Source organism: Pseudopodoces humilis, chromosome 5, assembly GCF_049639895.1.
Source record: "Pseudopodoces humilis isolate 2021_Gansu_Grassland_sample_001 chromosome 5, ASM4963989v1, whole genome shotgun sequence".
NCBI classification, from domain to species: Eukaryota; Metazoa; Chordata; class Aves; order Passeriformes; family Paridae; genus Pseudopodoces; species Pseudopodoces humilis.
In genome coordinates this window covers 49,616,365-49,633,212 of record NC_142204.1, presented here as the reverse complement: position 1 = coordinate 49,633,212, position 16,848 = coordinate 49,616,365, and the positions used below count along the sequence as shown (strand labels likewise).

Sequence of the window (16,848 nt, the reverse complement as noted above, 5' to 3'; positions counted from 1 at the left end):
GGGGTGGGTAGGGAGGAGAGCGATGCGTGCGTGGGGCCCGAGTAGCGCGGTAGTGGGGACACTCCCCTCCGCCACCATTGCGCGCCGGCCGCCGGCGGCGAGGTCCCGCTCCCCCTCCGCCTGTCTCCGGGCCGCCGTATGGAGGACCGGGAGCGGGTGGGTGGGGAAGCCCGAGCGCCCGGCGGCGGGAGTCGCTCGCCTCTGCCGGCGCAGGGGGTGGCTCAGCTCGGCTCGGCTCGGCAGCCCCGCCTGCGCGGCGCCGCAGAGGTTAGGCGCCCCCGCTGCCGGCGGGCTCGCTGCCGGCGGGGAGCGGGTTAAGCGCCTGGCGGCCGCGGCTCCACCACTCGGCTCCGCACCGCGCTCCGCGCCGGAGCCGATACAGCGGGAAGATGGCGACGGAGGGAGCGAGCGGCGAGCCCGGCTCTGGCGGGCGGGAGGACTCGGCGGCCACGGCAGCGGTAATCGGCCTGGCGGGAGAGGGGGTGCGACCCAGCCGCGGCGAGGAGGGTTCCCCCATGGGGTTGGGACGAAGCGGTGCCTGGAGACCTGCCTCCACCGCTCCGGCCCTCCGCCGTCCTTCTCCCCCGCGGCGGGACGGGGTTCGCTGTGGGACCCGCTGCCGCCGAGCCCCGTCCCGCCCCGGGCAAGGACAGGGAGAGGCGCGGGGTCTCCCTCGCTGCGGCTGTCCCTTCAGCGGGGGCGGTGGGTTCTCTCCCCCATTGTTCCTTCCCGCTGTTCCGGAGCGGGGAACGGCGTGCGGCGCCCGTGAGGGGCATGCAGGGGGCTCCGCTCCCCGTCTCGCTTCTCCCGCGCCCACCACCCCTTTTCCGCTGCTTCGCACAGCCAGGGGGCTGCGCCCCGGCTCTCCGGCAGGGCTGAGGTGCTGACAGCGGCTGGGGCGGCGGGACCTGTCAGACCGGGGCGGAGGAAATGTTGCTTTTTAACCCTTTGCCGGGCCCGCAGGGCGCTTGGCTTTCGCCTGCTTCTCGTGAGGCATTTTCGATGCAGAGGCACCGTCCTTTTCCCCCGCCCCGAGTCCCCGTCCCGAGCGCTAGGTGTGTGGAGACGTCTCGGCTCCCATGGCCCGCGCCCCAGGGGCAGGATCTGGTTTCCCATTTAAAATACCCTCAAAAGCCGAGCAAAACCCGCTCCCTGCCGGCGTGTCCTCTCTGCGGGTGGGTGAGGCGGCTGGGAGGGAGGCGGAGGGATGCGGTGCGGTGCCAGCCGATGGTTAAAGCGGTGTCGGGGGAGGCTGCGATCCCCTGGGCCAGCGCTGGGCTCTCTCTCCTGCAAGGCTGCGAGGCTCGTGTTCTCGGGCAGTCTGCGCCTCTGCTGGGCCGCGGCTCCTCGGCCGTGCTCTGGCAGACCGCTGTCAGCCCGGCAGCTCTCCCGATGCACCCCAGACCTGGCGTGGTCCAGCCTGTCGGGGGACTTCTCGGGGCGAACCAGCCCTAGGAGCTCGCCTGGCCGGCAGCCGTGGGTCCAGAGTCAGGCTATAGCTGCTCAGTCGCGTAGCCACATGCGAAGTTCGGGGCAGTAAAACCGCGGTGGTGCTCGTTCTGGTTGGGATCGTTCCTGAAGGCGATGACTCCCGAAGGGAGGGACACTAGTTTCTCTGAAATTTAGGTTATTGCTAGCATTTTATTTTTTATTATCTTGTTTACTTCCAAACTGGCACTAGTTCTTATCTGAAACCTTGTTCCAACTGTGTACGTAATTGTCCTTGTGTGTCTTAAAATCTGCAGTGCTGTGGAAATTCAGTTTTCCTTTAAAAAAGCAAACTTTACGCAGTGCATATTTATGACATCACTGTCTTTTAAAACAACGATATAACCATGGCTTAAATGAATATTAAAGCAAGAATCAATAAAAGAAAGCTTAAATACATTAAGGCCCAAGTTTTGAACAAAGTTATTTATACTAAATTCTTTAGTGTATTCATATTAATACTGCCTTAATTTTAATTTTTTAAATATCAAACAAGTAGCCTGTAATCAAGTTGCACTTCAATATCACACTCTTCGGCAGTGAAGTATAAGCCACACATGCAATTTAGTGTTCTCATTGTGAAAGGTAGGAGGGCTAGCTCTCCACTGCACACTTATTTTAAAGTATGTTTTTAAAAGGGAAGACATACTAGGATGTAAACTGTGTGTTTCTCCCCAACAAAATAGCTATACTTGAGCAGTAACAAAATATTTTAAAATTATTTGTATTAGTAATGGGTTAATGTGTAAATTTTATGCTGTAAGCAGAAGGTATGTGACACTGGACAGCACCATAGAGTTTCTTGATACTAAATACTGTTCTTGTGTCTTGATACACTGTCAATGACATCACTGAAAAATAAAGACTTTTTCTGCTCCTTTTAGAAGCACTGTAGAAAAGGAAGTGCTTCCCTCCCCTTTTTACATTCACCAGGGAATTTGACTCAAAAAGCCTAGACTGTTCTACAGTTTGTTACATTTAGGAACAAAGCCAATAATCTTGTTATTCTGAGTTTCCTTGGATAAAGCACAGCATTTGGTGAACACATCAGTTCTTTCCCACAAAATACTGGTATTTTTATGGTGGTAAGAATGACAGGGAAAAATGGCAGGGGAGTGGTTCTAGTCCTTTTTCATACCTGCTAAGCATTATTTCACTGGAGTCACTGAAATTGTGTTGGTGCAACTTGGATTAGAATTGAGAGAAAACATATGTGTGTGTTTTAAAACATCTTTGAATTATTTCCATCTGCCTAATGTCTACCAATAATAATTATATAATAGGAAGAAATAATCCAATTTGATAGTTCTTTTGTTGAAACATTGAACATCAGCCTGCTGTGCAGAGAGGGTTGGCTTGTCACATACTTCAGCTTCAGTGTAGATTTAACAAAGCCTATGAGAAGCCTGTTATATCAAACATGAAGTCTGTTGAAATTATTCAGTGAAATTTTTGGGGTTGATTTTGCTTGACCAGTGATCAAAAGCATAGATGTTATTTTCCCGTCAAAGACAGTACCTTCTACTGTCTGTAAAGCTGTACATACAGTGGATATTCATAGAGTGAAATCTTTACTCCACTAAAGTGAGTAGGAATGTTGCTACAAAACTGCATTGAGAATGTGTGCACACCCCAGAAGATCACTGTGGGTTGCTGTGGGTCATGTAACAGTACAAAAAGTTACCCTACGTGAAAAGTTATCAATACTAAGAAAAAATACATAAACTCAGAGAAATTCCATGAAGTGTCATGGAATTGTGGTGACTTTGTGAGGGGTATTTTATTCCTAGCTTGGTGTATTCACTGTCTATCAGTCTATAAGAATATTTGTAGTAGGGCTGCCATTCTCGTCAGTATAGTGAAATGCTAGATTATAGCTTGATCATATCTATTATATAGGCTGATTTAGATGAGTTGGATTCTTATCTGAAAACTACTGCAAGTAGCAGAAAATGAGATCATAGCCTTGAAAAGCAAAGACTGTATCTCTTACAAGAGATTACATCCTAGGAAATGGTCACTTACAAAAGGACCATTAGCAACCCTGTTTTCATCTGAATAAAAGTTTTCATTATGTAGCATTATCATTCAGAGAACTTACTTTCTTCTAGTCAGATGTGCCATGCTGTTGTATTTCAGCATGTAGGTGACATGCAGAGACAGAACAGTTCTGTCTGTTCTAGTTCTCCTGTTTCTCTGTGGTGAGAGGTTGGTGTCAATCCATCTTGCAGTGACGCTTCAAACCTCCTTTCTTCCTCTCGTCCCCCTTCTCCAAACTAGAGCACTGCCTTTTTCTATTCCTTCTACTTCACAACCTGCAGCACATCCTCTGTTCCTGTGTTGTGAACAACTCTGGGGATGAGAAAAGAAAGCCACTGAATGCAGTCCACTTTGTAAATGTTCCTTCCTCTTCCAAATGTGGACTGTCACACTGTGTCACTAGAGGTGAAGTGCACAGGTGAAAAATCTGAGCCAGATATGTGAAAGTGGCATGGGAGGTGTAAAGCTGATGGATGCGGTAAGTTCAGTTGTTTTCCCAACTGCTTTGACTTCATTTGTATAAGCATTGCCTTGGTCTCAGAGGGGATATACCAAGATAGGAATAGAGATGGAAATTGGGACAGGAAGGAAAGATCTCAGGAAGACGGCAGTTTGTGGTCTGGTTGTGCACCTACTCTTACCCAAAAAAAAGGAACAATTTATTTAAAACACCTGTATAATCCTTGAACATGTAAATCAGAAGCTGTCAAGTAGGCTTAGGGAAGATGTACTGGTATGTACAAATTACATATGAGTTAAAGCTTTCTTTGGCATTGTGTTTTGGCTCTCCTGTAGCACAAAGTAAGATGTAAAATTCTGGAAAACAGATAGCTTCAACTGTGTGTATCTGTATCTATATCTAATCATATAATATTTGCCTTAGAAGTGACTTATTTGAAAGCAACTTGCTGAACAGAAATTGCCTATTAAATCTAAGAATTTAAACATGATTTTAGAAGATTTGTGGGCCTCAATCTGTACAGAAGCCTAACTTGCTCTGAACTAAAAAATTGTAAAGTATCTTTGTGGCTTTTTTTGTGCACAAATGTTTTAACAGCTGTGATAATATATGGGTGTGTATAAAGGTCAATGTCTTAGTAATTTTGGAGGGGTTGGGGGGCTGGTTGTTTGGGGGTTTTTTGTTGTTGTTTCCAAAACAAATTCCCCAGCTCTAAGGCATATTTATGGTTAATGTTGAAACTGTTAAAAGTTTTGCTGTTAGCTGAAGCCAAGAAAGCCCATAATAGCTAAGAAAACCTCCCCCACACCATTTAAAGAAAACCTTCTGAAAAACCCAGAAAGCTGGGGAGGTGTGCTTGAGGGGGGCAGAATAAGTGGGTAACTTCTAGTGGTGAACAATCCAATAAAAGTCATTGAGATAATGGGTGCTATAATTTAATATATATTATTAAATTAGGATATAGTATCCTCATGATCCCTTGGGTATGACTATGAAATTTTATGAGTCTTGAATGCTAACATCAGATGGTATTCTCTTCAGCAAAAAAATCCATATTAGTTGGGGAGCAAACCACATTGCTTTTCCTTGAAAGATATTTCTCTGCTTTCATACCTGTTTCTGTTACTAGAACATTCCTAAAGGTTATATCTTCTTAAGTTCATCTTGGATGTGGTGGGAAATGGACATGTATTTTTGCATCAGATAATTTCTGGTGAAGCATCAGATCACAGATTCTTACCCTAGTTTCAGACTAAAGAGCATGCCTTCCACAGGCAAAGCAATAAACTGTGGTTTTCCCTGAAGTACTCATGAATACTATGTGGATGTTATAACCACTTCTTTTAGCAGTCTCTCTGCAGTTTTCTTTATTAGAAAAGGGCTATGATTCATTTGACCACATATCCACTTCCTTTTATAGCTGGTGGGGTGAAGTAAGTGGCTAGAAGGAATAACCTGTTTTAGAAACAGGTTTATGAGCTTCACTGGTTTTGAGTGAAGTGACTTAGGTAGCTGACTCTTGAAGGTGTGGGTAAAGGTATGAATGGGGTTCAAGACACTTAAATTTAGGTGTCTATGTGTATGCACATTATTTAATATCCTGTTACACTCAGTGGAGCCATGAGAAAGTAGTTCTGGTGGTGGTTAGCTGAATAGCTTTTTTGTTTATTTGGCTGAGCTGATTAGTTCTCCATTGAAAATAAAGGGACATTGGGTACCTGACTTGCATAGCTGGTACCATTAAGTACCACACTTACATACATGCATACAAGACACACACCTTTAGGTTTTCACCTTTAGTGGCCCATATGTGATACTCTGGGGTATCCCAGCTGGACTTCTGCTGCTAGTCCAGTTGGCATGGATGATTCTCCTAAGTTCTGTATCAAATCTGCCTGTCCCAGAAAAGCTGTCTGTGATTCCTGGGACATTTCAAACAATACTAAATAATTCTCTATAGGAAACTAAAGAGAATTAGTGTAAATAGATATTTATGCTTGATCAGATGAATTGTACCTGGGAAATATACTTGTTGTTGTAAAACATACATATCATGGTTGTGCTTTTCGGGTGCAGTTGTTTCATGGGTCTTGAAGATGTGAGGCCATCAGTATACTAGAAGTTTATTTTGTATAGCCTAATAAGTAATAGCACACCTTTTTGATTTTTAGAACCTTATCTGGGAAGTCTGCTTTGTAAATCCTCAAGTGGATTCTGCTGTGTATTGATGAGAACTCAAGTTAAAATACGTAATAAATGTACTAATATGTACCTTTCTCTTCCTGAAAATACTTTTTTTTTACTTTTGACAGCTTTTCCCTATGTGTCTTCTTGTACAATGTTTTTGTATTTCTCACCGCCCCGCTCCTGCCCTTCCAGCCCTCAGTTATGCTCCACAGGTTTCTTCCTCAAGTCCTGGATTATTACCCAGCTCCGTCTTTTAAAAAGCTTTCTGAAAAAGGAGCTTGTTTCCTATGGTCATTTATGATTAATTCACAGCTAACTTGGTTTTTTCCTGTGATATGTTTAGGGAAAGTACAAAGTTGTGGCTTTTAAACTTTACCTGTCTCTTCCAGCTTCTGCTGAAGGCAGCAGTTTTTAACAGTTGTTGCGGTAGCACAATAAACAGCACTTTTAGTTTCTGAGGTTGCCAGTACTATCCACACTATTGGCACTACCAATCTCTCAATCTCTCCCTTTATTTTTTTTTTTTTTTTTTTTTTGAGAGTGGTGTGATGTGTTTAACTGTAAAGACTTTTACCATTTCTACTCTAAATTGCTTGGCGTTTGAGAAGGACTCCATTCTGTTCCTATGCCTCATGGTGACCTTCCAATTTCATCTTCTTTCTATCTTTTCCAAAGGCTATGGAGGCTGGAAAACACCTCTCCAGTTTGATCACTGCTGTTCTGAGTAGTCCTTCTCTTGTTCAAACTGATGGATTTTTCTTCCTTTTGGCTTGGCAGAACTTACATTTTAGTCTTTAGCACTGCTGGCATCATTTTCCCTGTATGGTTTTTGTGATGCACATGCAGGTAGTTGGATGAGTTTTAGCTAATTAGCAGTTTGTTCTATTGTCAGTGCACTTGCTGCCAGGCAACATACACTCCTTAAAAAACTGATCTGGAAAAATAACATGGATTTTTAGAGACAGAGAGAACCGAAGTAATGTTTTTCAGGTGCTTTATTCTTATAAACAAACATTTTAAAATCTGAAAGAGGTAGAGGAAAAAGTCCTCTTGTGTTTTGGTTGTGTATATGAAATATCTTCTAGGGCAACATATTCCTGTATCTCCATTATAAAACCAGTACAATGGCTGGCTTGGTTACAAAGTTGGTAAGTTGATAGTTGAATTTTTACAACTTGGCACTCTGCCAAAGGTATTCTAGCAAAACCCCAGATGGCACATAAGCTATGAGCTACTAAGGCCATCTTTATTTTCTGGAGATCTAAGACTTAGTGCTCCACTGGAAGATGTTAGGAGGATCTAACATCCTTTCTAGAACTAACCAACAGTTTTTTCTATGACTTGGCCAAACAGTGCTCCATCTGGGGCAAGCCTGCCGTGATTGGACATCTTGATCCCCAGAAGATAGCATGGAGTGTTTAAGAGCAAGTATAATTTTATTTCATCATATGCTTTATCTATTCAAGTCTTGAAGAGATTTTTACAGTGGTGCTTGAGAATATTTCAGATGTTTAAAATCTGTATCTTGGTCCAGTTAGGGAAGGCTGTGTTGCAGCGCCATGAGCGCTGATTCAGAGATTTGCATGGGGAGAAGATGTGGTAGTGTCTTCAGTGACTGCCATGCACCCTCTTACCCTGTGTGAATGGATTCGATGTTGCTTATTCATAGTGAACAAGTTGAAGATGACATTAAAGTACTGGAAAAAAGTAGACATTCCAATTTCAGAATTTGTCAAATAAAGTTGTGGGAAAAAAAGCCTCAGTGGGTGTAAAATTATTCATACACAAGACCAGAAAAATGATGGCATTCTCTTTCATCCTAAAAAGCATTTTTTCTGTTTGTGTGTCTCTTCTGGTTGATTGTGAACAGTTTCATATTTTAAAATGAGAAGGCATCAGACAAAAGTACCTGACAGCAAAGGTGGTGGATTCCACAAAATGTGTAATTGTGCTGTGGATGCTAAAATTACATAGAGGTTCAAAAAGAAAGGGGGCAGGTTCACAGCAGATATGTCAGCTGAGGACTGCTACATAGAAAATGACAGTATCTGGCTCAGAAGGTGAATAAGCTGAAAATTGATGGAGGTTGGGAGAGTATTTCTGGGAAGTATCATTATGGACTTGCTTTGTTCTAGTCCTGATTTCAAGGCATCCCTTATTGGCTGCTTTTGGAGACAGGATGCTTGGGTAAGTGGGTTTTTTTAGCCTCATATGCTAGAATTGTTTAGATATGAAGTGGTTTTGCTAGTTACTATTTAATTTTTTTTTAATTAAAAATATAAAAAACAATTTGAATGTCTTGTTGGAATTTCTTCCTGTTGAAGTTTCTTTGTGTTGTATTTATTTCTAACCATAAATTACCAGAGAGAACACTTAACTGCTAGTTTTTGCTGTCTTTTCTAATGTTCTAGTTCAAGGTGTACCCATGAACAAAATTTATGTAATTGCTTAATCAAATGCTTAGTTAGAAATCTCATCACTGCATCACATATATTGAAGAAAATCTATGGTTTGTTAAGAATGGAAAAATGTTTTCATTTATGTCTCAGGAAAGATTGCAGATATTAGATGTTACACCTGTGATGGACAGTATTTTGACAAAGATCTGCCTTGTGTTATACCTTCTGACAGACTGAATTGACTGACTTGGGCAAAAGAGTAGGGCTGTGTTTCATGTACTGTACTTTTGGGATGCCCCCCTTAACTTTGTCCCTGGCTATCAGAAAGCTTGAGTGCCTTTTTCCTTTTTTTTTTCTTTTTATTTCTTTTTTTCTTTTTTTTTTCTTTTGGCAGAAGAGACAAGCATATTTTAGAATGGGAAGATAATGTAGTGGATAAACCACTGAATGGCAACTTCAAAGACCGTTACTGAATATTACTTTTTTATACTATTTGATTTTTATTTTGGGAAAAAAAATATATCCCTGCATTAGTTTCTCTATTATCAAAGAAGTTGTATGAAGAAACCAATTCTTATCCTTGAGGTATTAGGTTTTGTGAAGTGCTTCACAGAAGAAGAATGGTGGATAAGTGGGTCCTTGTATCTGACTGAATTAAATTTAGTAATTAGAAGTGCCAAGAGTGAAAACCGCTGCAGCCTTTAAGGTAAAATCTACTCTACTGACACTAGATTGTATGAGGAGCTGTATAATTTTAGTGACTTTTCATTTTATATGTGTCCTTAGATCAGTGAGTATTATATATAGAATTGTGAGGAGCACTGTGAGAGGCTGCTGCAGCATATATTGGAAAAAAGCCTTCAAAGGAACTGGCTGTTTCTTCTCAATTTACTGGCATGAAGAGTAAGAGCTGTTTTTTGGATTAGAGGAATAGCTCACCCAGACAGCAAAAATAGAAGATAACTGTTGTTCAGGCTAAAGTTCTGATTAGAATGGATGGCCCCATCTTCAAAACAGTTATGCTTAATAGAAATAGGGTGACTGGAGCATTTCTTATGAGGACAGTCTGAGGTAATTTTTCAGCCTTCAGAAGAGATGACTGAGAGGGGACCTCATCCATGTCTGTCAGTATCTGAAGGGAGGGTTCCAAGGGGATGGAGCCAGGCTCTGCTGGGAGGTGCTGAGCAGTAGTAGAAAAGGCAATGTGCAGAACCTGATGCACAGGAAATTCCACCTGAATATGGGGAAGAACTTTATGTTTGAGTGACTGAGCACTGGAACAGGTTGCCAAGAGAGGCTGTGGAGTCTCCCTCACTGGAGATAAAGAACCATCTGGACACAGTCCTGTGCTGTGTGCTCTGGGATGGCGCTACTTGTGCAGGGAGGTTGATCCATGTTACCTAAATGAGGAAGCTTGATCCAACATATATTGCATGTAAATATCTAAAGTTCTGGTACAGAGTTCTTACTAGCCATTTGTGCACTTCTGTGTGTTTCAACTGCAAAGTAAAAGTCTAACACAATAATACTAACACAGATTCAGCTTTGGGTATTTTAGATCTATCTAGGTCTTCAAGCCTGATGGCTTGAATAGAACACTACTGTTCTGCCATCCTCTAGCCTTGAAAAAGTAGAAATGGTACTTGACTTAATTATTATTAGATTTTTATCTACCGAAGTAAGTTCCCGAGTGGGTAAATGTTTAGATTATATGTGCTTTGGGGAAAATAGACAGTATATCCAGATACATGGCTCACCTAATTTGACAACAGATTACTTCATAGAAGATAGTTGAGTGTTTGCTTTGCAGTGCTTTCTAGTAAACACATCTACATCATAGCTAGGAGTTTAGTGTTTACCTTACAAGGAATAATAGCATATTGAAAATTAATCTGGGCAGCTGAATCTAAAAATTGTTTTCTCTCCCTGAAAATAATCCCCTTCTAAATTCATTAAGTGCCTACTCATGTTAGCATTGTGGATGGTGAACAACAGACTTGTATTACTCTTATCTACCTACCTTTGTGATTTTGTGAATATTTTGTGAATAACATTTCCCTTGCCACAACTCCAAAATCAAGGCTTCCAGCCTTGTAGTGTTTCCTCATACAGTACTTATTCCTTTTATTTTCATTCTTTTAATTAGCCAATTTTGCACTTTTTAGGTGAAGACTTCATGCAGTACTTGAGATGTGCTTTTACCAGGGGTAAAATGAGGTTGTTCACCTGTAAGTGAAGAGTTATGTGCCAGCTTCCATATGAAATATCTGCCACTTCTCTATCCTTTTTTCAGGTTATTGATGAAGAACTTGAGTCAGGCTGATCCCAGAGGTGCCCCCTGCTTACCTATTTCCATGTTGGAGAGTGGTTGTTACCCATAATGTTTGTTTCCTATCCATGAAGTATCTTTTATTCCTATACATTTGGATAGGACTTCCTGTATAATATTGGATACAGAACCTTGTCCAAAGCTTCTGGAAAGTTCAAATACATTAGTGTCCAGTGGATCCACTTTACCATGCTCCCGTTGATGTTGTTAGAGAGCTGTAGCAGTTTGTGAGGTGAATTTGGTTTTAGAGAAGCCATGCTGACATTCACAGTACACACTGAGTATGTGCTGAGTGATTTTATTCATCAGTATAAACTCATTCTCCTGCCTTGCTCAGGGTGGCGGTCAGACCTACACTGTTCTTAGTAACTGTGGACTGGAAAGATACTGTTGCTATGAACTGTCCTTTGTTAGTGCCTCTTAAACCTGTACTGTTTCCCTCCAGCCTAACAAATGAGAGAGACTGCAAATAAAGCATACATATAATTCACAACTTGTCCTTCAGAAGTTCACATTCAGCCTGGTGTGTGGTGGTAACTTGGTAGCTGTTTGCACAGGTGCTTTAGGTGTGCTGTGGTTAATATCCTTTCCCTCTCTCTCACCTTCCTCCATGTAGTGATGCTTCACATCTGTTGAATTGTTTAAGCCTATGTGAAGCTGCACAAGGGAAGTCACAGAGTTAGCCTTTACCATTTCACCTTTATCATTCACAAGACTTTGCAGGACTGATCCCTTGCAACAATTTGAAACAATATAATATGGGAGGGCTTTAATTTCTTCACTTTAAATAAAAATAATCAGACTGTTTCAAAATTACAGTAGCTATTGTAGTCAGTGTGTTCATCAGTGTTTTGTTTCTTACAGACAAGAGAGTTTGATGTGGATAACCTGAGCAAGTCAGAACTGCGAATGCTTTTGAGTGTAATGGAAGGAGAACTAGAAGCACGAGACCTTGTGATCGAAGCCTTGCGGGTAAGTTGTTTGTTGTGATTTGCTTTTAGGCTTTTTTTTTTAAATTCTCTTTTGCCACTTCCTTTATACTATACATAGAATATTGTTAGTGGAAGAATAAATTGTGATTTTTAAAGTTTTAGGTTGACTAAATCTCAGTAATAACAAAATATGTTCTTGTTTAGTTGTAGCCATTTGGTAATTATACATAATTTTGGTCTAAAATACAAACAAAATTTCAAAGAGGTAAGTGAAAAACCTGTGAAATTCCTTCTTCTTTAAATTATTTTATTTTCTAAAGTCTGTTATTTGGGAAAGAAAAGAATAACTTCAAAGGAAAATGCAGTCCATTTGTAATTTGTTCTAATAGGCTATATTCAGTCATACACTCTATTCAGTGCTTTCATTTTCAGTGAGATGGAAGTAGGGACAAAAATCAGGTGGGCATATCCACTTAGGGAAGTACTTTTTTAATAAAAGGTGAAATAAGATACATGCTCTTAACAGCACTTACAAGTATTTGGTTAGATTTTTATTGTTAGGCACATGTGAAAGTTAGTTTTCTGCTTCAGGAGACTGTACATTTCCATCAACTAAGTTGCCTTTCAGACTGCAAACAAAACTACTTAATTAAAATATGATTTTTTATGACCATATTGATTTTAATATTGATCGGAAACAAAAGAAAATTTAACAGAGCTGCCAAACAGATGCAGATTTGGGGGAAAATAGTATTCTGTGGGTTAAAAATATTTATAACTTCTTGGCTGAATAAGGGGAAATTGTCCTCTTTAAGGTATTGAAGGTCTTGTAAAGCAAAACCGTAATGTAATAAAATACATTTCATGCTAATTTTTAGTAGTATGTATAATGATTATCAAGTAGTGTGGGAACATTTTTCACTTGAAATGTCACAGTAACAATGGTAAATGCATTTTTATTAAGTTGTTTTGTGGTTGCTTCAGATCATCTGTTGCAAATGGAGCTTTAAAGTAGCTGTCATTGATGTACATAAATTAATAACTGAAGGCTTTATAGGTATAAATCTCTCCTATAAAATGTAATTTTCATTTTGTAGTGACAATGAGACACTAGGAGCAATATTTTTCTGGAGTATTACTGCACTTTGAACTTACTTTGTGTTTGGCCTTCAGTTACATTCATGTGTTGAAGTGTACTGCCTTTTTATCTAGCTGTTTGACAATTCCATGGCTCATTTTCCTGGACTAGGAATTTTATTTTCCCTGTCTGCCAGTTAAAGTTTTGTAAAAGTGAAAATAGTGCGCACAGCACATCCAGAGTCTCTTTTTTTGACTCTTTGAACTTCGAAGGAATGCAAATAGAATATTCAGTCAATTTTTTCTAGTAAATATTCAGGAACAAGCTACTGCACTACATATAAAAAAATGTATGAATTGAAATTGAGCAAAATGGAAAAAAAGAAGGGAAAAAATTAAAATGCAGTAAGTGTTTAATGATGGTAAACATTATATAATCAGCATAGTGTGGTCCCAGGAGGAAAAAGTCTATATCAAATTCACATGCACCTGCTGAAATGGGCTTTGATGATTAAATTGAAATTGAAATACAAAAAGTAGCTCAATTTCACATAAGGTGAAATGTGAAATGTTGAAAGTGGGGGGCTGGGATATTTTTGTTTGTTTGTTTTTTGGTGGTTTTTTCCTCCTGCATCTCAATTTCTAGTTTCTCTAAACAAGCTCTGTGTGTAGCTCAAATCTTCCTGGCAGCTTGCCTTTAGCTGTACTAGTACTGGGTAACTTGGAAGCCATACCTGCTGAAGAACTGTAGGCTGATGTGTTGTAGTATGATACTTTTGGATCTTCTGGCTTCTTAGTTGGGAAGCCACAAGTCAGCAGTATTAGTAGCTGGATTCTCCAAGCAGCACACAAAAATAAACTAGTTAGCCAAATATAGAAGTGTAGAACAAGAGAATGCCAGTGGAATTGTGTAAGATTTGGTACTTTGATTTGCTGCAACAAATAGGCATACATAGTTTGCATATTCTTAAAGCAAGAAGAAAATGGTTTTTGTGTAAGGGAAAAGGCTAACATTATTTCAAAAAGAGATGATGGTCTGTTTCAAAATTAGGAAAAGTTTTAGTGAGTGTGTTTTTGTGCACTGGGGCAATTGGCTTGCTGTGGAATTTTTGTAATCCTACTAGTAGTTCAGGGCTGTTTCAAAGCCCAATTTCTATGATAGGTCAAAGCCTGATAATTTTCAACACTATACTAGAGAATATGTATTTTTCCTTTCCTCTTAAGTAATCTTAAATGAAAGGCCAGCAGTTTGAGATTATGTGAAGAAATGTTGTTAAATTGTCATCCTGAGGGTTTGGATGGGGAGGGAAGATAAGTTTGGTTAATAAAGTGTTGATTTTTATTAAGGTAATGGAATTTGTGCCACATAATAAATTAGAAAGAATCAAACCTCATGTCATGTATAAAAATTAACGCTTTTTTTTTGTGCCTTTTTTCATAATGTGCAGTAGAGTTTCCACTGGACTTTATATAAGTTTTAGATACTTTCAAGACTGATTTTGAAACTAACCAAAACTTCAAGAAGAAATCTGTGAGAAATATGCAGATATTTACTTCTACATTTCCACAACACATTGTTGTTCCTTTATAATATGCACTGGTTCCTGCTTGAAATAGTTACAGTAATTATCAATCAGTAGCTGGGCAAGTTCAGCCCTCTGAAAACCAACAGACTTGGAAAAGTAGACCACTGTGATGCTTGGAGTCAAATTTCTGGGTTTATTCTCCAAGTCATAAGTTAATTTACAGTGGAGAAGAGCATCAGGATTCACCTCAGAGGATCTTTGTGTAAAGCTTTCTCATTAGTGCTCTGATATATATAACTACTACACCGAGTGACTAACATGATTTTTTTTTTTTGAATCTGTAATTTCTGTATTTTAGTAGCTTCGTGATCATGGTTGTGCTGCACTTAAAATTAGCTTCAGATTACCATTTAAATAATGAAAATCATTTCATTAATGAGAAATAACTCGCTGATTAATTGCTATTGAGGGTCCATATAGTTCAAAATGGAGGGAGACTTTACTGTAGTTGCTGCCTGCATCTGTCTCAGTTATCCAAATAATCTGTCTGCCTGTAATAAGGGGATAATTTATTCCTAATGTGGAGATAATGTGGCCATATAGTCAAAGCATAGGTCTGGCCTCCCACAACTGTGATCTCAAATACAGCATTCATTTGTTATTTTTTTCTCCAGACAAAAAGTGGTTGGTGTGGCTGTTTATTTTCTAGAGGATTTTTTTTTTTTAAATGCATTGACCCTCATATGAGGAATTGATGTGGTAGTAATAGCTATCAAGAATAGAACTGTAGATACTAAGTACTGCTTCTTGTTGTAATTGACTCATAAAGTTAAATCCTTTATAGGTTATTTTTCATCTAAATTTTAGAGCCCCATTCAGTTGGGATTTCTGTTTATTGTAAAAATACATTTATTTGCTTATGTAGATTTCATTAGGTGGTAAATGGTAAATTCAAAATGTATGCTTGCTTCTATGGTATACATTATTTAATGTGAACAAAAAAATGCAAATTTTTACCATACTAGATTTTTTCATATACCACATTACATGGATTTAGAACAACTTTATTTGATTGTTGAGAAAAATCACTAATGAATTAAAAAAAAAAGTCTAGAAGAACTACCAGTACCAGCAGTGGATATATTTTTGGTTAATTAAAATTGACTGCAATACCAATGAGCTTTCTCTGAGCTTTAGCAAGCTCCAAATCAGGAGATTCTGTATATGTGCTGTCTGAGTCAGGAAGACAATATATGAATGGCAACATGAACTTGGTTTTAAGTGTTTCTTCAGGGTTGGAAAGCCCTACTGTATTTAATATTTACTGTAACTTCATAAGACGTGAAAGCTTATTTTCTTTGTATGTGTTTGTACCAACATCTGTTTAAACTTCCACCCAGTTTCTGCAGAATCTGACAAAATGCTAATCATTTCAAAAATAGGCAGTGCCGTAAAACCAGGCTGCTGAGTAAGAAAATTCATACTGTTGTTAGGGCTTTAGTTGAAGGGAAGGCAGAGATTTGTGCTGTCCTTTATTGAGCACTGTACAGGAACTGTAGAGTACAGAGTTAGGGAAAGTCAGACTTTGCTAATTTAACTGCTCAGAGAATTTGAGTTAGACTATCTAAATTTATATAAAAGATAAGAAGAAAAACAATCTCTGCTGTAGAAGCTAGCTCTGCCTGAATTTTATCTCCCTGAATCTAAGCATTTTGACAGGCTTGCAGCTTAATCAATGGAGCTACAAAGAAATCATAGTTTCTGTATTATATCCAAGTAGAAATTCTTGTAAGATAATTCATGGCTTGCCTTAGCAAAAGTATATGAGTTCTTAAAGCATTTTGTAATGAAGGTACAAATATTAATGTAATAAAATAGGTAGGTCAAAAGACAGAAATGAATGCATCCTGTAAGAATACCTCATACTCACATTAAAGTTTAGTAACCCATTCTATTAGCTTTATTTTAAAATCTTGCAGTTTAAAAATGTAAGATTTAAAAACAAGGATAAACAGCTTTTAAGAGAGCATAGTGATTACTGTGTAGATTTGCACAATGTTTCTTTGACATAGCTAATGCATAGTGTCTTGAATGCCAGTTTTCAGGTTCCAGCTCTCCTGTTAATCATTTTAGCATTACTGGGATATCAATTGCCTGAGAAATTCAGTATTTTAACACAAGTCTTCCCAAAGGGAGGATCACAGGAGGCTTACTTGTTTTAGGATGATAAGATTGTTTCAGGAATCATGTAGTTTATAAGATACTGGAGTTCATAATGATAAAGGCCATTTTTTACATATCTAAGTGTGTGTGAATGAACTGCTTGAGTGAACCTGCCTTAGCATTCTGATTAAGAACATGCTCTTGAAGAAACTGTCCCTATTGTCTCCACCTAACTTTGCTTTGATTT

The 16,848-nt window shown here is 39.5% G+C and overlaps 1 protein-coding gene across 1 annotated transcript in view; it reads left to right on the top strand.

Annotated features, from left to right (window-relative positions):
* Nucleotides 1–319: 319 nt before the first annotated feature.
* The window catches only part of CTTNBP2 (cortactin binding protein 2), a 78,489-nt gene continuing 61,960 nt past the window's right edge, over nt 320–16,848 (top strand). The window contains 2 exon segments of the mRNA XM_005519241.3: nt 320–458; nt 11,768–11,875. Of these exon segments, the coding sequence (XP_005519298.3) occupies nt 390–458; nt 11,768–11,875 (177 nt within the window). The 5' untranslated portion in view covers nt 320–389.